The sequence below is a fragment of the Tetrao urogallus genome (genome assembly GCF_951394365.1).
Source record: "Tetrao urogallus genome assembly, chromosome: 5".
Lineage (NCBI taxonomy): Eukaryota > Metazoa > Chordata > Aves > Galliformes > Phasianidae > Tetrao > Tetrao urogallus.
In genome coordinates this window covers 60,207,561-60,230,623 of record NC_136818.1, presented here as the reverse complement: position 1 = coordinate 60,230,623, position 23,063 = coordinate 60,207,561, and the positions used below count along the sequence as shown (strand labels likewise).

Sequence of the window (23,063 nt, the reverse complement as noted above, 5' to 3'; positions counted from 1 at the left end):
TTTTATAGTACAGATTGAATCATTTATACATATAAATACAACAGTAGTGAAGAACTATAAAGATTTGATTTTTGGAAGTAAATGGAGCAGGCTCTCACACAGGTACAGAACGCTTTCAGCATTTTGTTCAGTTTGATTTCCGCTGTAGTTGAAAAAGCTGAAAATAGTCATGTATAATTTTATCATAGCCTTTTTTTCCTTCTCTCTTGAAAATGAAGACAATTTAAGAATAAACAAAACAGTTCTTAAATTTGCCTCCTCACACATTTAACATTATTTGCTCAAATCACACATGAGCTATTACAGCAATTCAAGAGAAAGCGCATTTTCACACAGTGCAATATCAATCTGATGGACAATCCAGTTTGATAGAAAAACTCCTCTTAGCAGTAAATATGGAATTGCTACTCTTCTGTCACTTCCATCACTTCCCCTTTAGGCTGTTTGAGCTCAACCAATAAATCTTTACCAGCTTCTCCTGCTTTTGAGGCAAAAAAAATAGCTCCTTGCCTAAAGCCCAGGAGCTTCAAGCCCCTAGCATAATCTGCGTAGACAGCATGGATCAGTTTATGTAAAGGAAGCATTAAGGAAGACACAAAAGCAAAATGAAAATATAAGAACCCATTTTCTAAACTCACTCCTTAGCTCTCCCAAGCTGAAAATGCTGAACGTTGCTGCTATATGTTCTAAACCAAAAAATGGAAAAAAATGCTGCTTTAAATTCTACTACTGAATGCATATTACCATTTACCAGGCAACACATGAAGTGCTTTAAGATAAAACAGACAAATTCCATATAAGCAGAAGCATATACAGTAATATAACATCAAAATTTGTGGAAAAAAGAAGGTAGATCATGTGGTCACCAGTTTGATGTGTCTGACATTACTTCCCATAATGGGACAGTGGCTTTTTTTAATTTACAAGGAGTCATCAGTGATGACAGTCAAGTATTATTTACACGTGCATTATCATTTACTGCACACACCTAAATAAAAGTGTAAGAGCAAATGTTCAGAGTTCAAGAAGATCAGACCAGAAGGGCAGACTGTACTGCAGAAGACTTTAGATACCTCTTCAGATTACCCTGAATCCTGACTTTTAACTTCACTTGTTTTCACCTTCCCAAAATTGAAAACTTCACACAGCATTTCAGTCAGCAGTATGGTTGTCAGTAGAGGGTCGTCAAACCACTGACCTTACTATGCAGTCTGAAGTAACAACTTCTGAGTTCTGTAAAGAACATTTTATCATCTGTACTTCTATTTTTAACTGTTTATTTGTTTCACAGTGCCACTGACCTCACAGAACATCAGGAGAAGGAGGTTTTATGTATCTATGCAAATGATTCCTTTACAGTTCTTTCCTCACATCTCCTTCAAGCACACATCCTTGGAAAACAAAAGCAGAATCTTCTATTCCTGTGCAGGCTGGTTAACCTAACACTGACTCACAAAAAACTGTAAATAAGTAACACAGATGAAAAAACAGGATTTCAGAAAAAGGATATTTGTATCATCATTGACTTCAAATGCCCCGTACTTCAGACAAGCTTCAACAAATAAAGCCGCTCTATCAAAGTATCTCATACTGCAAAATGGGAGGAAAAAAAAGGAATTATTTGTTAGGACAGCAAAACAGAAAAGTATTCAATATTGCGTCAAAACAGTTGCACACAGACTTTCTAGAAGTTTGCATGTAGCTCTGGAGTGGCAGATCTCTTCTGCACTGACAGCTGCACCGGGCTTCTGAACATCACCGGGGTTAAAACAGTGCCACCACTGAGCTGCCACCAAGGCATATGTTCACGCTCCCACATCACACACACACACCACAAAACACATGCTGAAATAGAAACAAATGTCTAAAAGCAAATTGTAGGCCCTCTCCTTCCCCCTGGATTTCTAAGCTGCTGTGTTCATAAAACACAGATGATGCTGTTTCAGTTTTACCTGTGCAACATCTCTGCAACTTTTGTAAAGCAACCAAGTGACAAGAGGACAAGAATGGCTTTGGACTTCTGGTTGATTTGTGGAGAGCAAAGGTGATCCACCCAACGCTTTAACACATCAGCACACTCCTCCGAGTTCAAGCGAACCTTCAGGAGATAGAAAAATGATTATGAATTCTAGCTAAACAGAGCTTTCTTCCACTTCTTCCAGTCCTTTGGGCAGAAGGAAAAGCATCTCAAATTAACAATTTTATTTCAAAAAGTGTCCTAATCCTTTGAGCAAATACAACAAAGAAAAAAAGAATTACACAGATATATCAGAAGTCCACTCAGGTCACTCAATATTTAAATGTACTTCACTCTTTTCTTCTTTTTTTTTTTTTTCTTTAAATAAGACTTTACTAAAACCTCAGGTATTGTGATGTTGGGAATGTTTATTTTTTCTGAAGACTGAAGGACAATGCATCTTTATTTTTTCTTGAGAGAGAGAATGATCCATTTAGAAAATCCAAGAAAATCTTTTTCCATACTTTCTGCAGGAGAAACAGACTACTCAAAGATAATCCTGAGTGACTTGTTTCCTACACAATTTAATATAGTAGTGCTAAGTCTAAGTACTTTTACAGGTACACGATTTTATAATGTGTACATACTGAAACCAAAGTTGGTGCTAATGTGGCTGGTGCTCATGTTAAAATCAGCACAAATGCTACATGGAGCTCTGCACTAAATCACTGTCTAATTATTTATCCACTTCCAGGAATGGGTTTCTACACTTCACAATGAATTCTCTGTAGTTGTGACTATATACAATTTCATAAATTGAAGTTAGAAAACTTAGTATTCCAACCATTTTTTGGGTCCAACCTTGTCATTTGGATGAGTAGGGCAGACCTCAGCAGTCGAAAGGCTGAAGGACCTGTGAGTGCTAGCTGAAAACATTGGCTTCTTAAAGCTTAAAACATGGAAAGAACAAATATTATTTTCAAATTGATCCTTCAGGTTTTTAACTTTGGAGATCTTAATACTATCACTGTGCTTCATACCTATGTAGGTCATTCATGTTAGGACAGCAAAAGCAGAGAAACTGCAAACCTTTGCAAGCCATGCTGCACGATTCCATTCACCATAAGTTTGCAAGTAGCGACAAGCATCAGCAGCCTTATCTATCAGACACAGCAACTGAACACCCTCTGGAAAATAAGAAATTAGAATATATAATAAGGGAAAAAAAGTGTTACTATACAACTGTGAGCAGATCATTCACCACCAGAAAAAAATAGCTCTATTAAATACATCTCTTCCTAGCATTCCTCCATTTTACATATGCTACAGAAAAGGACTCATTCCACTCCCTGAGGCATTACAAGCATTAATAACACACAGAATTGCTTAATTTATAAGCAAACAAAATTCAAGTCCCATTTTACCTGAGAGCTTTCCATTAGCTATCATGTTGGTTGCTACCAGCTTGATGGTGCTTTGAGATGGACCTGATGATGTGACAGTTGTTACCAAGCAAGCTTTGAGTGAATCACAGTAGTAATGTGCATTCTCTGAACTTGTTTCTAACAGTAGCTGTACTGCTCTGTCAGTCTGACAAGAGAAGAACATACAGCTTTGACTTCAAGTCATTCACTCTCAAACAGAAGTCCTTATATATATATATTTTTTTTTACTCTTTTTAACACATGAAACAAACAACAGTGAAAGTTATTCAAAAGCAGACTGTAGAGATATGTAGCAGGGTAGTAATGGTTATAGCTTTATTTCAGTACAGCAACCTTAGGATAGCATTCATCATGAATATAATGTTTAACCACAGTCTACAAGTTCTACTAGGGGCAAAAGAAAAGTTTAATTGAGAACATTCCTTTCCTTGAATCTTAGCAAAGTTATAGAAGGAAGAGAAGCACTTAAAAAAAGCAGAGGAGAAATATAATGTAGAGATATAAAAACCAGGGTCTGAACAGTTGATTTAATAGCTGGTATTTTGAAACAAAGGAAGAATTCATCCGTTTAAATGTTAGGCATCTCAAGACAGCCATCGACTCTAGACTAGCTGCTCAAGAGCTGAACTATGGAGGCTCATACACCAACTACAACCTGCTTCTGAATGGAATGAACCCCCACAGGTGGACCACCACTGCCACTTCACTGTAATGAGGTAATGTTTCTGCCATTTTTACATATATTTGCTGCCGTGCCCAAACACACAGTGGTACAGAAGTCATTTAGATTCAAATTATTCATATCAGGGGCTCAGTAAGCAGCTCTCTACAGTGTTTTACTGCTCAGTACAGACCCATCAGATCAGAGACACTGCAGTGAAAGCTCAGACATGCCTATTATTACCTATTATGAGAGTACTATGTGCAGACACAGTTAGACCAAAGACACTGTGTTTGTTAGACTTTTGGATGATTCAAAATGTAATTTTTCTTTTCTAGTCCCAGGAATACAAGGAAAGGTTTTTATAAGGTTCCCATGAAAATGATATGTGCATTATAATACACCAAGCAGTCACATGGAGGCTACAGCATAATAACACATTAAGACAGCAAAAAGTATTTCGTGGGATGAAACAACATGAGATAAAACAGACATTAACTGAATAGGGCAAAAATATAAAACAGAGCAGAAGGACACAACATTCAAATATTACCCACAAACCTGGCCCAAGAGAAGAAGCTGGTCAGCACATTTCCTGGTATGATCGTACGTTGATCTCTTCACCTCCTGGAGATTTACCCTTTCGAGCTGAAATTTCTGCATGAAAAAGAATTATTAAGAATATAAGACTAAGAGAAGAGAGAGAAGCAAGCAATTAAAAAAAAACAACAACAAAAAAAAAACCCAAGGAAATACTTGGGGAATTCTAAAAAGCTCCTATTTAAATAACAGGGAATGACTTAATTCAGAGTTGTGTGCTTACAATAGAAGTGAAATATACGTCTTAGGGCTTTTCCCTGCATAATTTGTAATTCCTTGGAATACCTGAAAGTAATGACTTTCACATAGTATGTCATAGCATATATCCAATGGATTAACCAGCTGTTCTTGAAGGATAACTGCATCTGTTGGTTTTGCAGGTTTTTCCTGGGATAAACTGTGCAAATAGTGGGCAGCAATGGTCCAGAAATGCAGTTCAGACTCATCTCCATACAGTCTGAGAAAACAGAATTCAGCATGAGAAACAAGACAGCATTTTTTAAGATAGAAATATTGTACATTTAACTTGTCCTTTTACAAGGAAGTTGCATTATTGTGGGACAATCTTGCATTATCAATGGGACAGACTACAAGAAAAGATTCAGACAGATAGATAAGAGATTGGCCAAAAGACTTTCACAACACCAAATTAACTCACTGAATTTTCAGCTTGTAAGTGATGGATTTTTTTAAACTATTATTTTACACTTAAACAACAACACTGTTTGCAAACTAAAAGAAATGTTTGAAAACACGTCTCTGGATACAGACTGATACAGAGCTACACCACAAAAAAAAAAAAAGAAATAAAATGAAAATAGGCCCTCCCCTGCTTACACTATCTATTCTATGTTGTAAAGTTCTCAATTATGGCCTTGGAATGCTGTACAAGTGTTATGTTCAACACATTAGAGCAGAAATACATCTATGAAAGCATCACGAAGAACAAAGGATCTGTATAAGCAGTAAGCAAACAAAACTCTCTCAGCTTTGTAACATTTTCACTTTCAGTCCTGAAAACGCTGTAACAGATGCACAGCAAAGTACTTCAGCAGCTTCAGTGTGCTAACACAGAATTAGCTGGCACCTTAAATTCTGACATATTCATATGCATTAAATGGATAAGGATTTTATTCTGACACATTTCATACAGTTCTCTGAATATCTGCTACCTGGCAATTAGGAGACATCTCTGCAAAAGAGTAAACTCTGGATCAAGCAGAAGTTTCTTGATGTCACTGCAAAAGGAGAAATCCATAAAATGCTGTGCAAGATTTTTGTTAGCACATATTATCTAACAAATTAAAACAAAACAGAACTAAAAACATATCATTTTCTTTTCTGAAGTAAAAAAAAAAAAATGTTTCTATCAAAGTAATTGCAAAACCCATTTAATGACATGTAATAATCACAATGAGCAACTTACTCTACCTGTTTAATACCAACAGTGAGTGTCAGAACACCTTATTCTTGCAATAAAGGAAGCAACCACAAGGGTGTATACAATGCTGTAATTCAATCTGCACTGATTCTACAAATTACAAAATTAATTCAATTACAAATAAGTACATAATTACACAGTGTACGAAGTGAGAGCTTTTATGTATTTTTCAAAGTGCCCAAAAATACTCTAAGTTTTTTTTTTTTTCATCCTATTAAATGAAAGAAAAGGGAAAATGGAAAAGCTTCCAATCTAATTGTCATAGTTCAAGCAGAATGCCAAAAACCTGTTTTCTTTGTAAGCAGAGCAGAGAGCATGAATATTACATGCTGCAGGTCTATCTCCAGTAGAGTATTTTTTACAAGAGTTTTTCTTTTCCTTTTGAGAGCCTAAATATCTCAACAAACCTTGGAGAAGCAGTATAAATTAATAAACTTCAGCATGTCATGAGCCAGTTACAAATTACACACTAATTCTACTCGGTACCTTTATATCTTTTGCTGGCAGTCACTACTACAATGTTAAACATTCAGTACTGACTTCCATCAGACTTTATGTGGTCAGAACAACACATTTTGACTGTTGGGTCAATATTTAACCAACTACTTTGAGACAATTGCCTATACAGTAAGAATTGTATTGTGTTAGGGTTTATTCTTTCATGAGAGAATATATTTCTTTTTCCCCCTTTCTCTGAACTCACTACCTTAATAAAACATTAAAGAGAAAACTCTTACTTTGACAGTGAATTTAGCTGCTCTTGAATCAGATTTTTGATGTTTTCATCCTCTGGATAATCACTGCATTGAAAAAAAAAAGTTGATTACCAAGATGACACATTATCTGTAAAGGAAGTGTATTACTCTTAGTAAAAAAAAACAAACAACCAAGAGTATATAGAGACATATGAAACCAACCTAGTATACTTCTAAAGAAAGCCTTTCTGCAAGGTTTTTGTCTAGTCACTAATTTCATGACAGTCATCAAAGATTGTCTGCACTCACTCAATCTCAGAGTCAGAACAACTGATCTTTCTTTTCCCTCCCAGTTTTTTCACACTTGAAATTAATGAAAATGCCAACACCAAGCCCAGAGAGGCTGTGGATGCCTCATCCCTGGAAGCATTCAAGACCAGGCTGGATGAAGCCCTGGGTAGCCTGATCTAGTACCAGATCTGCAGGTTGGTGGCCCTGCCTGTGACAGGGGGTTGGAACTTGATCATCCTTGGGGACCTTCCAACCCAAACCATTCTATGATTTCAAAACTGAAAGCTTAGCAGTTATACTCTTGTAGTGCAACTCTTTCTTACACATCAAACCTTTTGTTCCTGTTTTTTCTTCCCTGTTTGCAGTCTTATCTTCAATCCTTACCCCTGTGCTCTACTCATTCTACAAAATACATGTTCCCTAAGCATCTACAACTGCTATTCCCTCTAGTAGTAATCTCATCCTCATTGCAACATCTGAATTATGAATATCCATGTATCCTTTAATGAAAATTTTGTAAGAATTTGATTCCCCTTTCTTCTTTTATTTTTTTATCCCATGACCTACTGCTCCTTTATTGTCAAGAAGTTCTTTGCTGCATATGCTTCATATTTATTCATATCAAGTCAGAGAATAATATAAGCTTATGTGTTTATTACCTTTGAGCACAATTCTTATATACTCCTGGTTGTGTACTGCAGTATCTTTTGAGCATGTACTTATATTGCATTTACAATTTTGTTTTATGGGTCAGTGATCACCAACAGTAAACAAATGCAATAAAGGATAAAGAAAGGTGCTCCCCCTATGGTGTGAAATATAGCTCACTAAAAGTAACTATACATCTTTCAGACATCACTTAGGACACCTTCACTTACACTTTAGGGACCAACTCTGATTGTTCTTAAGTTAACTTCTTGTAAAAACAGAACACACTGATGATTTCTGAAGTAATATAACCTGTAAATAACAAATCACTGGCAGTACCTTAAAGTAGAAATCCTTTTTAAGTAGCTAAGGGCTAATGAAAGTCAAGGAAACACAATATTTGACCTTAAGCCTTTCCTATTTATTACTTTCCAAGTGACATTATTATCTTTCTGACTGTCCCAAAGACTGAGGAAGGCTTGCTAAGAGTTATTCACACAAGAATATTGATAAGAGATATACAGGTAGAATTCAAAAAGACCCCTCCTTACATGTGCATAACATCCAGAGAATATTTTTCATTCCACGGCTGATGCAACAAGAATGCTTTTAAAGCTAAAGAAGCCCTTGGAACAAGTAGATAGGGACACCATGCAGGTTCTGAAACAAACAGAAAAGATTCACTGTTTAATGGCAAAGTGCAATAACACTCTGTTAGGTAAACCATTAAATGTACCACCTTGTTTGTAAGCACCAGAAGAGAATTGTAAGTCATACAGTCATATATTTACACACAGCACGTGTTACTGGAGATAAAAGCTTATTGTAGCATTTAAGCAACAGCATTTTGTAGAAGGCACAGGGTTATCAACCATGCTCAAATGAGAATTTCAGGACATCCCATATCGAATTTAGTTACAGACTTCTGGAACACGACACACTAACATCGAGCAGAGCCATATATAATACTTCCTGCTGCCACAAGGGCATGCTTGAAAGTAAGCACAGCTACACCAAATGCACGGTAATGTGTATTTTACTTTCAAATTGCAATCAGAGCTTCTGCAACATACCACGTAGGTTAATACCCACTACCCCAAAGGGATGCTGTGAAGTTAAATACCTGCTTATATTTGCAAAGAAAAAAGATGAAAATTATAGCACTACCTGTGTTATACAATTATAGAGGTCAGAGACTCTGTATTCAGGATAAGGGTTGGATGATATGCAGTACCTGATACCCAGTGACTTATAGGTAAAACAGGTATCAACCAGTTACATTATCAAATAAATATTCAGAAATTCCAGTGCTCTGCATGTACTGAATGGTGTAGGAGTCCTGTAAATGTATTTTTATAATTAAGAGATTGTAACAGCATAGAGGAAAACAACCTTAGTCCTGGCATGTCCTAATGTTGGTGTGCTTGGTTTTGAACATTAATTTTTATAGTTCAACATTACAGAACATTCATTTGATTTTAAAAAATGGTTGTGATAAATGATGTTTTTCCCCAAATACTCCACACCATAATTTCCCACATCGTTATTTTTTTTATGAGTATCATAATCAGAATCTATTGACTTAAGGAGATTAATGAGTCAAGGCAGGACTGACAAAAAGAAAAATCACAACAAAAGCAGTTATTTATAACAGCAGAAAAAAAGGAAAGAACTCCTCATATTCCTTAGAAGTTCAATAATGAGGCATTTTAATTATTTCCTGATATGAAAGCTCTAAGGAACCTGTGCAGATGGGCCTGGGCTACAAGCAAAACAGTAAAAATTGAGAAGGTGAAGGTGGTTAATGAAAGCCCTCACAATCAATCCTGTCTTTCTCTAAAGAGAGAGAGAGAGAGAGCTTCTTAAGTCATCCAAGACATTATGAAAAGCCTCCTCATAACCCCCAGCCTTTTGTTCTGGGCTCAAGATCACAGACACAGACCATATTCACTCTTTATTTTTTTTTATAGGGCACTGTGAGCATCAGAAAATATAATCTTTCTGCATAGCTGCCTTGGAAAGAGTGGGACTCTGGTAACAATATCAAAGATTTATTTATCCATTAATAGTTTTATGTTCATCAGTTTGCTATTAGTAATGTTTCTTGGTGAAACTGACTCTTGTGATTCAATCTCCTTCGAGATTGAGAAACAACGTGCCGTTAGACCAAATTGCTTGTTTGATAGCTAAAATATAAAGACTTTATTTTAATCAAAGTAACCTAAATGATTGCCAGCTTACAAAACAACATTGATACTTTTAAGCCTCCAGGTGAAGAAACTTAATATGAAGCAAAAGAAAGTAGTATGTATTATTCACGTGAAGATTCTGTGCAAATGTACTCAAAGCACAAATACAACTCTGTGTTACAACTGCCAGTGTGGTCTGTCATAAGAAAAGCAAAGGATGTCAGCTGACAGAACTGTCAGTCCAGCAAGGTTCCTTAGTTATTGGGCTGTAAGCAGCATACCAGAAAGGAACGGTAATGTACTGAATCATGACAAGGACTCAGTTTTAATTTTCATTTGGAGTTTCCCAGATCAATAACAGAATCGTGCACATGGAGGAATCTAGTAGGTAGATTCCTTACGTACCTTTACCAACAAATGTGTGATTGAACTGATTATTTACCAGATTCAATTTGCTTTTTTAGATGAAAATTGACACAGATTCAAACAAAAATATTTATCAAGTACAGCAACAATCTACACAAAGCATTACTCATTTTGGATAGCAACTCACTGCACTCAACTGATTCCTAATTTAAAAACAGTATTCTCTATCTCAGAATTTTCTGTGTTTACCATTTATCTGCAGTTTGATTCATTATAGTCGCAACTGTGAAAAACAGTGCAGGGATACCTAATCATTCACATATGACAATTTTATTTTCTACTAAAGTTGTTGAACATTTTTAGCATTCTCTTTCAAAATGAAATATCCAGCAGTGAATAGCATAATAGAAATCAACATACCTAATAAGTCTTGTTCATCCATCCTAAAACACGATGGTTTCATAGACATCTCCAGAACTCTAATGCACCCATCATCTGATGCCAGGATCACTTTGTCTGAAGTGCACCAGTCTACATCCAGGATTCGGTAATTCACGTTTCTTCCGCTTCTTAAACTGCTCACCATCTGTACCTTGAAAAGTTGAGGTATTTTTCACTTTTAGTAGGATCTCCATCATACAGTGTGAGACTCTGTCACATGCTCTGAGGCATGCCATGAGATTTGCAATAAAATGTGAAGTTAGTTGTAAATCATTTCAATCTCGGAGAGCTGGCAATGCTCAAACCTTTAAGCAAGGCACTTAGTTGCCTCAAACCAATGTTTTTTCCCCAATCAATAACCACGAAAAAATTCTTTTTGAACACAACTGTATAACTCTCTTTTTGTTATCTTTCTCATAATAAAATTTCCATGGCAAATTGGGGAAATCCTTTGTCAACTCCAATCCTTTGCTTCTGCTTTGATGCCTTTATGTCAGATTAACTCATTCTTTCACGAACTTCCTCGATAAATACTGAACTTGCCTATGAATATACTTAAACATACTATTAACACAGTATTATGGGAATGTGATGATTAGCTATTCACAAAAAAATAAAAAACAACCTAGGATATGTTTTAACAACTGAACTACGTTTTTATGTCAGAAATTTGCAACCCTCCTGTAATACCAACAAATACCAATATGTTGCCTCCTGTAATGCAAAACTGTCAGCAAGACATCATGAATAGGTAAAACTTCATCTTTGACTTTTCCTCATATTCAGAAGCAATACGTGTATTTTGCAAAGAAACATGTAACAAAACACAACCAATGTTTACCTCTTTTGAATCCCAAACTTCTGCTCCATCATTGTACATAGCAATAAGTTTTTGATTTCCTTTCCCTGGGGCAAAACGTATCTTTTTCACCCAGCTTCGGTGTGTAGGAATCCCCCTAAGAACAGCATAGCACAAGAATTATTATCAATCATGCTATAGCTAACATTGTGGTCAGTTACATCCCTTCTGTGAATACCACACATCATGATATGGTACAGAGAAAGAACTGAGAAGAACAACAATCCATATCAACAGAATAGGTACATCTGGCTATCCAAGATATTGTGAAAGTAAAAAGGTAGTTGTTTGTTTCAGGCATTTAAAATTACTTAAAATTTTGAGAAGCCATTGCAGATTTAACATAAGAATGATATCTAGCTAAACTGAAATATTTGATAAAATGTTAATTCACCTGAAAACACAAAAAATAAGATGTAGAGAATTGTGCTGCATTTTCTGAAATTGTATTTCAAAATACTTCTGTTTTTCCCCTCAAACACCTCCTGCAGCGAAGATCAAACATGAGGGACTAAAACCATTCCATTCTAACACTCATTATCACAAGCTTACCAGACACCATTTGCATTCATACCTGGATACTCTGGCTTTCAAATCCCAGAAGTTTAAGTTTCCATCAACATCTCCAAGAACCAGGGTATCCCCTTTCCAGGCAATACATGAAATGCTACCCATACTTCCCTGGAAATATTTCAGAAGCAGGACAAAATCTTATGGTAAGTAGAGCCAAATAGGAATAAACATGGAAACTTTAATATTTAATTTTAAAAAATCGTATGAAATTACAAATGCTTCTCAGTTAAAAATTGGAAAGAATTCTATTCAATGTCAGTGATCCCCATGGGAAATTTTGGATTTAAAGCAACAGAAATCAGCTCTCTATCTCTTGTCACAACGAAATGCCAATGTGACATTCCTCAATTATTAAACACAATACTAGCTAAGACAAAGAACAGAAATGAAACAATTCTTATCTGTGGGAATTAAAAGAAGGAATAAAAGGAAATGAAGTTTCTCCAACTTGATAGCTCTCACCTTCATTTTATGTAGATCAGAAGTAATGGATCTGTAACATATTCATAAACTTTTCCACAGTTTTGGGATCATATCTAAACGTTACACAAGAGATTGAAACTTACATCAGGAGGAATTCTTGCACTATCTTTCACTGAGTTTCCTTCTACTGTGAGATGATAGACCTGCCCATCAGCATCTGTAAATACAAAGTGCTCCCTGGCAGAAATGTTCTGGCTCAGCTCAGATTTGCTTTCGGCTTCCTGTAACAAGCTTGAAAAAGAACACAATGAGGCAGAAGTGTTTGTTTCTTGAAAGCAGAATTGCAACACTTAACTCATTTATACACTCCTGAAAAAGTCTGGGGGTCAAAAGAACAACTTTAATGGTCTGCAACAGACACTAGTTCCATTTGGTACAGTTTTCCTCGTTCTGCAGTAAATCAGAGATCAATGCCTGAAAGTTCAAGAGTGGCACAGAAAGTTGTTTTGCCTGGTATGTACTCAACAATCAGCTTGAAAATACGCTGTTTTTTAGAACAACAGCATATGGGGAAATGAACAACTGATAAATCACAGCACTAAATCTGAGTCAGAAATACCTGATAACAGAAGATTCGACGCTGCTCACTTCAGTATCTGATGCAACTGTCTGCCGGGCCATGGCCTCGCGGGCTGCAAGCTGCTTCTTTCTCAGGCTTTTCAGGTTATGAGAAGGTGACCACTCCTGCAAAAATTTGTTGAAGAAAAATGAAAAATATTAATCATAGAATTACAGAATTGTTTGAGTTGGAAGGGACCTTCAAGGATCACTAGGTCCAACTCCACTGCAATAAATGCAACATCTCCAACTAGATCAGGCTGCTCACAACCCCATCCAGCCCAACCTTGGACATCTCCAGGGATGGGCCATCCACCACCTCCCTGGGCAGCCTGTTCCAGTGCTTCACTATCCCTACTGTAAAAAAGCTTTTTTAATGTTTGCTTCCAGAACTCACAGAGGAACCTGTCTGCTAATTATAATGGTTTCAATGAAGATTGCCTTCTCTGACACATTCCTTCATCATCCAAAAGACAGACAAGTATTTAGCAGTATCTCCTTTCTCCTTCCTCTATTTGGTAACAGATGGGGGGGAAAAAAAAAAAAAAAAAAAGAGAAAGCACTTACATATCTACTATAGATAAAATAATATTCTGATGCAGAAATGTTCATAGGTTTTCATACTTTCTCAACAAATTACATTTAACAAATAGCAAGGAAGATTCTATTCCTTACCAGAGCAGTCACTGCAGGAAAGTTTTTAGACATTTCTCTGAGCAGAGTGCAAGTTCTGACATCCCATATTTCCAGTGGCTTGTCTTTAAATACCACAGCTAGATACTGCCTGAAACACACAACAATTTACTATATCAAAAGAAATCTTTCCACTTTAAATTTAGCATTTTACTTCATACATTTTCTACATCCATATTCCAGAAAGTGCTGATTTGAAAAGAAAAAAAAACCACCCCACAACTAAAACTCAAAAACTAAGACAGAGATGAGTGAATTCATGTGGCTCAAATCCCAATCCAAAGCTTGTGATTTCCTTGCGTTACTCAGGTGCTTAAGACTCAGTTTGAAATGAAGGTCTCCTTCAAGGCTAAAATAATCAGACATTTCTGTCAGGTTGGTGGCACTGTTCAGTTACCGTACAGGAGACAAAGGAATGAATCCAGAGAAAGCAGCAGCCCCTCTAATTTAGCCACATTCATCCCAAGTCAATGACTGCACAATCTGTAAGAAAGATGCTACAAGTCTGCAGTCTGGATAGATTTATTTTCTGCTCCAGACACATGGCACCTTCCTAATCCAGTGATAAATGACCATAAAATCCTCTTACACTAAACCACTTGTCAGTCATGTCTTCAGATCTTTCATCTGTGCAGCTAATTTAGGAAAACACCTTCAATCTTCCACTTTTCACATGTTGCATGAAAATACAGACAGGTTCCATAGCTTTATGTACTCCTCTCAACTTCATTAAGCTCTATTCAAACAAACTACACTTTCTTGTTCTCACTCAACTTTTTGTAGTCTCTTCATTTAAGCCAGTGCTGTTCTTAAGTATTAATATATCAGCAAGACCATTATATGGCTGAACACTTGACCACATAAACACTTTCCAAAATATTACTATGCAAGCCAGAGAAGATTACTTTTTTTCCCTCGATTTTAAAGAAAAAACTCTTAAATTCAACACTATTTTAATTCCATTTACACAGGAAAGCAAAGCAATCTTTTGTGATTGGATTCCAAAGCGTGTGAGAATGTCTACCACAAAAAACATTTCCAACTTTTGCTCTAATACTTTACATTATGCTTTCATTAATGCTGTTACATATTCACTTATCCTTTCTGGACTGGTGGGTTTTCTTTTTTTCCTGATATTCTTGTTATTTCTATTGAGCAATGAGGACCTTCACACAATACAGTAAAATTCATTAACTTCAAAAAGGTCATAATTACTTACTTCAAATGAGACACCTTTATCATTTCAATAGCTGGCTCATCATTGCCTCTCTCCCCACGAAATGGAATGCTCCTGCCTGGAACACAATCATGATACGAACATAAAAATTTCCATGGTGGATTGGAAGGAAAAACACTTAACCACACTTATCTAGAACATCCCCAAGTGACCTGCATAACTGACAGCACTCCAGTCATTGTTATACTGTATCTCAAAATCTGAATGTAAACACTACTGTGTATCACAATCCCTGACTTGCTTCTGGAGCACAACAACTGAAACTGATGCACCTCTTCTGTTTTGATTTAAACAAACAAAAAACATTATTGAGAAAAAAATACACAATATTGCCAGTTAGAAGGACAGCTTCTTTTAGCAGCTATGGAAATGCAAAAATTGAGTCTTTTACATAAGTTTAAAAAAAAATTACTTTATGCTACATAAAGCAATTGAGAATTAGCCATGCACTGCAAGATTCAGGCTCTTCAATTAGAAATTAAATGGCTCTAGGGTTTCCCACTCAAAAATAATTTAAAATTATTATTAAAGTGCTCTCTAACATTTCAGATTTTACCTCCTGGTATTCTGCAAATAATAATCACAAATGTTCTTGGTATTCTTCAAATGGTTTGAAAAACACAACGTCAGGTTTGCTAGCAATTATATCTTTTAAAAAGATACTTATTTTTAACCCTTCCAATCCTTTATAGAATAATCCTATTTTATTATTTAATTACTAGATATATAGGGTTAGGGTTATACATATATAATTACTACAATACCAATTTTACATTCATACACATTTATGTATTTTATCTGTAAACTCCAGCGTTATACCATGCAGAAATACGAAGACAAAAAACAACAGACTACTAAACTCAGAAGAACAACCTGTAACAATGGGTTCAGGCTCTAAAAAAACACATTTGGAAATACGTGCCTTTTGTCAACACGCTATGCCACTAATAGAAATGTTGTCTGAATGCTCCTAAGATACTGCTGACACACATGCATGTCTGAGCCACAGGAATCTCTACAAATGTATTGTTTCGAATCTGGCTGTAGAGCAGTTGGAACACACCACGTGGCTTTCACAAGGAAGAACAGAATCAATTACAGTCCTCTTTATTTTTTTTTCCCTTCTGTTGTCATGACAAAATAAAGTATTAACAATTTTTATTTGTGACTCCTCAGCAAATCTGACAGCCTCTTCTACAGATGTCTCAGGAAACACCAACCTGTTGGCAGGTCCACTAGCTGCAGCTCGTTTCTTACCAGCCCTAAGTTGTTAGGTGTTGATGTGGCAAAGGAAATAAAACCAGACAAGCTGATCCATTCTATTCCCCTATGACCAAAAGAAACAATACAGAGCATATTAACTGCGATACTCAAATGGATAGAAAAGACACTATTTATTCTCATATTCTTCAAGTTTGAAAATACCACAGAGGTAATTTTCTACATTTTATGGAAATACTGTATTTGAGCATAGAAAGAAGTCAAGCATTTACAACTATGATATAAATACACAAATAAAGATTACTAGTTTAAGTTAAAACCAATGCCTTTCTTTAGGACAATGTTGGTAATAAGGTTCTTGTTGGGTTAAACAAAAATTTCAGTCAGGAGCACAGATAATTTTTATGGAAAAATCCCTCATGTACTCAGCACTGGAGTAGATTACCAAATCACAGACTCATAGAGTGGCCTGGGTTGAAAAGACCACAATGACCATCTAGTTCCAACCCCCTGCTATGTGCAGGGTTGCCAACCAGCAGACCAGGCTGCCCAGAGCCACATCCAGCCTGGCCTCAAATGCCTCCAGGGATGGGGCATCCACAACCTCACTGGTTCTTCCCACTGTAACAGGTTGCCCATTAAGTAACTCAGATTTTTAAGCACAGAAGAAGGGAGAAAATATTCACGGACAGCAGGGTGAGAAGACAGGTATCTTGCTGTCTAGAGAATGGAGAAACAGAAGTGATAAAACAAGGGAGGCCCTGAACATATTTCACAAGCTATCAGAAACAAACTAACAGTCTGTATTATTTTTTCTGCTCCTTTAGATCATGCAAAGGCAGCCACAAACCAAAATGCCTTCAAGTTGTGAAGTTACAATGTGTGTAAGAATATAAGCACCTTTGGGTCCCGTCCAATCCTTCCCCACTGTCTACACACACTGCTAGTAGGAATATCTGAGTGCTCTATCTGTGAATTAAATCAAGTGCTAATCTGAAAGAAAACTGAGTCTGTTCTAAAATACCTGTCCCTAAATTAATTTTAACAGGGATTAAAGGGTTTAAGTTTTCCTCAAATCCTACAAACACTGATTACTTAAAAACTATCTCCAGGAGAGCTGACTCTTCCATTACATCATTTCTAACATCCAGGTCTGTTGTAGGGAATACGTGTGAAATATGTAACACATATTTATAATTTATTATCAATAAATCCAATTTACATTGCATTGAGTAGAAGTTTCCTAAACACAATTTAGAGCAGGAAAAGCAAAAAATCATTCCCACAACATTTTATACATAAACTATAGCCATATTTATCTTTCTTTTCTTCCTAATTCAAACTACTACTACAACAACAACAAAAAAAAAAGAAAAAAGGAAGCATTACTTCCAAGTCCTCAAGAAAAGCTTAAAAATTCAGAATCCAACCTTTTTCCCACCAAGACTAACAAAAGTTTAACCAGAAACTTCAATCATCATTAGAAATACAGAATTATTAAGCAAAACACTACAAGAAAGACTGAACAGAAGTCTATGATTGCAATGTCTCTCATTTCAAGCCTCCAAACAGTCCTGAATACAGGGGATATTCTGCAGTGGAAGAAAAATTAATTCTGACACCTTGGCAATCTGTTATCTTTTATTCCACTGTGCTTTTTTGGAAAAAGCACAGAATGCTCATAATGCATTGTTATTGACAACAGTTATTCATCATTCTCTCTCAAAGACCTGAGGCATATTCTTCCCCTCACTCATCTGCACAGATATAACACCACAAGTCCTTTTGTTTGCTGCCAGCTGGCCATGTGTCAGTGCCAATAAAGATAACAGAATCCGAGGGCACCCATCATCAAACACAAACCTCAGCCTAGCTAACAGCTTGCACCTGAAACAATACAAATTTCTGTTACTGTCCTACACGTAAATTGAGAAATTTGAAGGAACTACTTATTCACCAAATTAAGGAAGACAGTGGTTTACCTTTTAATGAAGGAAACAACTGATGCCTTCCCTATTGCAGTAATTCCATTTGCAGGATTTCTCCATAAGAGACCACTTTATTTCCTAGAACTACAGGTTACGTTCAGCTGCAATCTGTTTCTCAAATAGCATCTACTCTTTCAAAATGTAAAATTCAGAGATTCTAGACATGCAACTTATTTCAGTTACTTTGGGTGTAAAACTCAGTTGTTCTGATGAATGGTTTCATTGCAGACAAATTACAGAGTAGACTAAAATGGATAATGAAACAAATGACATTTCTAGCTGCGAAAGAATTGCTGTGATCTTACAACAAGGCAGCTGTTAGTTCAATTAACTATAAAAAAGAAAGAAAGAGGTAAGAATGGAAACAAAACCAGGAGATGTACAAACTTTTTACAGTCCACTTGAACCCATTTATACTCTTTGCTTTTCACAACCTCACATAATGATGACTTTGGAATTCAGCTCTGGATTGGCAGATTTCATTGCTATGCCACTTAACACTCATCAGACAATACAAAACACACAGAAAGAAGTCTAGCACGCCAACACCTGTATGGCAGAAGTGGAAAACATTTTATTTATCTTACCCTGGGCAGGATTTTTTTTTTCTAGAAGGTGATGAATGTTTGCAGAACAGTCTCCCAAAAGAGAATGAGTGTAAACTCAACTGTCAAAACTTGAATGTAACTCAGCAACCCTTGAGTTCTGCCTGCAGGCCATCCTATTTATAGCCAGTGGGGCATTTTTATGTACACATTGAATATATTTTCCTCTGCACTGAAAATGTACTATCTTCACCTACCTAACCTTAGTCTGGATATAAAGAAAAAGTTTTTTTACAGTAAGGGTGGTGAGGCACTGGAACAGGTTGTGCAGAGATGCCCCATCCCTGAAGTCACACAAGGTCAGGCTGGACAGGGCTCTGAGCACCTCATGGAGCTGTAGGAGTTCCCTTCCATTGCTGCAGAGTTAGACCAGACTGCCTTGAAGGGTCACTTCCAATTCAAATGATTCTGTGATTCTACCTCAATAATGTACAAGAATAATTTAGATTGCTCAACTTAGGGAAAAAAAAAAAACAGTTGTAAGATTTAGTTATTGCATTTGTCTTCACATTCCATTTATCAGTAAAAAATATTACATTTCTCAGTGTCTTAATGGAAGACTGACCTCCTGCTCACAGCTTCTTTTTCCACACATGCTATGATCTCTGCTGTTTTTTACCCACTAATGCTCCGAGCTTAGCCTGATTGAGTTTTCATCTCTGTGGACTCTGAAGCATTACTGCTTCCTCCTGCCTTGTACTCCTAATAGAAAGCAAATTAAACTCAAAGGAAAACTAATAATCCACACAGTCCCAGTGAAATGGTAAAGGAACAGCCATGAACAGAAATAAATACATTCAAAAAAAATAACCCAGGTGTGACCAAATAATCCAGCTTGGAAGAAAAGAGCACTAATCTCCAAAAGGTGCAAAAATTGCTAGTATCTAGAAAACCTACTGGCTATTATTTTAGCAGAACTGACACGTAAAGGATGGCTGCCAATATAAAGACCCTTAGTTCCATTACATTTTCTTTGTACACTACAAGGCACTGAGTTATAATTACAGGGCATTATTAACTACACACTAAAATGGTGCTCCCTGAAGGTGTGTTTTCAGTTAAAACTGACACAGAGGCATTATGCAAATTATCTGCATTTCAGAAGTAAAGTAAGAATTCCCACTGAAAGAAAAACTGTTATGCTCCAGGAATATTAATTTAACATAACCACAGTGCTTTTTTCTATATGGCTTAAAGCGCTCCCGGGAACTTCTGAAGATTATGTAGAAAGTCACTCTTGCCATTAAGGGCTGGATTGAGAAACTGAAATAAATATTTAAAGGATTTAATGACTGAGCTTTGAACAAAATTCACAATCACTTTGTGTTCTAAAAATACCACCAGGGTGAGGACAACTGCTAAGGAAGGCAATGCATTCTGAACACTTGTTAAACACTGCAGAAATTTTGCAACATGAAAAGCACCTCCTAACAGCACTCCCAGTCACTCCTGACACTGACATGAACTGGAAGAAAAAGAAATATGTTCTCAAAGCTGCCTCTCCAATTTTTATTCTTATTTTTTATTAATCTGTGAAGCATTAGTAGTGGTTTTAATTTTGAATTCTAGAAACTATTGTGAAAAAAAAATCAGCATCTCTCCAGGCTGCATAACAGAATATAAAATTAGATTTATATTCTAAGTATTCTTCATGGCATTATACAAACAAAAAAAACCCAACTCAAATGGATTAAAACAGAAAGAGGAATTCTATTTTTGAAGTGTCTGCTAATCACACCACAAATGCAAATTTGCTTATGTGATTTTTGTGGTGGATTCAAAGCAGTTTTACATAATGAGCTCTCTCAGATGAATTCTCAGACAGCTCTGTTCCTCTTCTCTTTTTGTAGACTGAACAGTAAAATGAAGACCTTAGTCTCAAGAAGGCTTCAAGCCACAATGACATAAACTTAATTAATATTGCTTCTAAAATATTTTATTTCCCATGGTTAATCCTGTCTGAAAATACATACCTGGTCAGCACCATCTTGAATATTTTTGCCATTAGTTACATGAATAGTTATTCCATTGTGTACACACAAACACCACGTGCAACAGGTTTCAAACTGACTCTGTTCCTTAGGATAGCTAAATCCTGAGTCCTGTATGTAGTCTTCAAAGTCTTTGTGTGATTTTTAATGATAAAATTGTTTGGACTTCAGTTAGGTCTAGAACTATGTTAACAGCAATTTCACAAGTGAGCAAAGGAAATAAATTCTGATGTACAAAACAGAATTATTTCAAAGTACACGGTGTGCTAGTCAGGACTATAAATAAGACACTGAAATAGTTTCTTGTGCTAAAAAGATTTCTTTGTACCAGAATGTGCTAAAGAAATGGAAAGTAGCTGACACACACACACTAGATCAGAAGGAACAGAAAAAATTCAAATATTTATAGTTCAATGGATTTTTCACTCTAATCTCAACACTGTTACTGCTTACATGAAGATACCATCCAGTCAGACTGCTCAACAGGCAATTACTTGGGTGTCATTAATGAAATAAGACACCACACTTTGCTTTGAATGCATTAGATGTTTTAATTTTTGGCTCCCTGAAGGATTATGCTAGGAATTAAACTCTTACTTGACTTCGCAGGAATGGATGCTCAACTCTTTGTGTAATAGTCCACTTGTAAGGTGAAACACCAGGACAGAGCCATTACTTGTACCTATAAAAAATGATTTAATAAAATAAATCATAGAATATTCAGACTTGTTTTATTTTTCTATTCCATATTTTAGTGAAAATGCAGGATGTAGAGCTATTTCTCCTTTCTGCCACTTTAACCACAGTACCAATTTTAGAAAAGGTATTTTGATTTCTAGCTCTCAAACCTCAGATTTCATACCTTCCAAGATCCTGCAGCCAGCAAAATCAGTTTGAATAAATGAATGAGCTTCATTTTCCTGAACCTATCTGTAGAGCCTACGGAAAGCCTGTTGATTCTTCTTGTATTATCATAAGGCATCCAGATGCAGGAAAACAGGAAGGTTTTTTTGTTTGTTTGTTTTGATGACTCAAAGATGAGTAAATGTCTTAAGGAAGAGTATTAAATCTTAATCACCAATAATCCTAGGGGACAATCCCTGCACAGATTTTACCAAATCACTAAAATAAGTCCACTTTCTCACCCCTGAAATAATGACCTTCTGGTAACACATGACTGTATTTGTATTTAATCCAGAATGCATAATTTGCAGAGTAATCAATAAACCAGTCAAGATACTTACCAACAGCAAGGAGTGGCTCATACTGCTTAATGTTTTTTGTTGTAAGAGGTGGGCACATGCGGATAGCAAATGGAGGCAAAGGAAGGCCTGAAAGAAGTCCAGTCAGCAGGAATTTGAGATGGACTTCTTGCAGAAAAGAACTTTTCAATTGCTCTTCTCCAGCAACTGTACCCTGCCCTGCTAAAAATTAAAGATCTTGTCAGTATTCAATTTTAATCTGGGATTACAGAAAGTATCACAGGAGTTTATAAAAGAAAAACTACAAGTAATTTTACAAACTACCAAAACTTCTCTGAAGAGGCATTTCTTCTTGTTGAACTTGGTATGATAAAACTTTTTGGAGCAATGTACCTCAGCTCATTTCACCAATACTACAATCCTAACTTTCTTCCCTAACACTGGAAAAAAAAAAAAAAAAAAATAAAAAAGAAAAAAAAAAACAAACAGGACATGAAGGAAGATGGGCCCAAGAACAGCTGGGCCCTCTGAAGATGGGTACAAAAACCCATCTGCTGCAATCAACTATGCAAGTCCAAGTGTCATCAAGTACAAATTAACAACAGCTATGAGACCAACAACTAAAGAAAATTCAGATCAGAGAAAAATCATGCTCTAAATATCCTCTTTCCAAAAGCAAATCCAAATCTGCACCTTGAGGAGCACCAGTCACTTTTCCACTAATAAATCAGTTTTAAAAACACAAAGGTAACCATTTTTTGGAAGTTCTTTGTGGAACACTTCTCAGTACTGATGTTGCCATCTAGATTTCACAAAGATGGATTTTATCAAACAACACTGTCTTCATACAGTTAAGATTACATCTAAAAACAAAAGGGGTTTGGGGTAAATTCCATTTTAAATTCCATTCTTTTCTTAG

The 23,063-nt window shown here is 36.1% G+C and overlaps 1 protein-coding gene across 1 annotated transcript in view; it reads right to left on the bottom strand.

Annotated features, from left to right (window-relative positions):
• Window positions 1-404: 404 nt before the first annotated feature.
• The window catches only part of WDR11 (WD repeat domain 11), a gene marked incomplete at both ends in the record, with an annotated part of 32,566 nt that continues 9,907 nt past the window's right edge, over window positions 405-23,063 (bottom strand). The window contains 20 exons of the mRNA XM_079535946.1: window positions 405-571; window positions 1,511-1,590; window positions 1,953-2,098; window positions 3,047-3,144; window positions 3,382-3,547; window positions 4,625-4,720; window positions 4,949-5,120; window positions 5,836-5,901; window positions 6,842-6,904; window positions 8,290-8,398; window positions 10,714-10,885; window positions 11,576-11,690; window positions 12,168-12,274; window positions 12,733-12,880; window positions 13,209-13,333; window positions 13,883-13,991; window positions 15,120-15,191; window positions 16,354-16,464; window positions 21,540-21,624; window positions 22,187-22,366. Of these exons, the coding sequence (XP_079392072.1) occupies window positions 405-571; window positions 1,511-1,590; window positions 1,953-2,098; window positions 3,047-3,144; window positions 3,382-3,547; window positions 4,625-4,720; window positions 4,949-5,120; window positions 5,836-5,901; window positions 6,842-6,904; window positions 8,290-8,398; window positions 10,714-10,885; window positions 11,576-11,690; window positions 12,168-12,274; window positions 12,733-12,880; window positions 13,209-13,333; window positions 13,883-13,991; window positions 15,120-15,191; window positions 16,354-16,464; window positions 21,540-21,624; window positions 22,187-22,366 (2,387 nt within the window). The remainder of the gene's footprint in view (window positions 572-1,510; window positions 1,591-1,952; window positions 2,099-3,046; window positions 3,145-3,381; window positions 3,548-4,624; window positions 4,721-4,948; window positions 5,121-5,835; window positions 5,902-6,841; window positions 6,905-8,289; window positions 8,399-10,713; window positions 10,886-11,575; window positions 11,691-12,167; window positions 12,275-12,732; window positions 12,881-13,208; window positions 13,334-13,882; window positions 13,992-15,119; window positions 15,192-16,353; window positions 16,465-21,539; window positions 21,625-22,186; window positions 22,367-23,063) is intronic.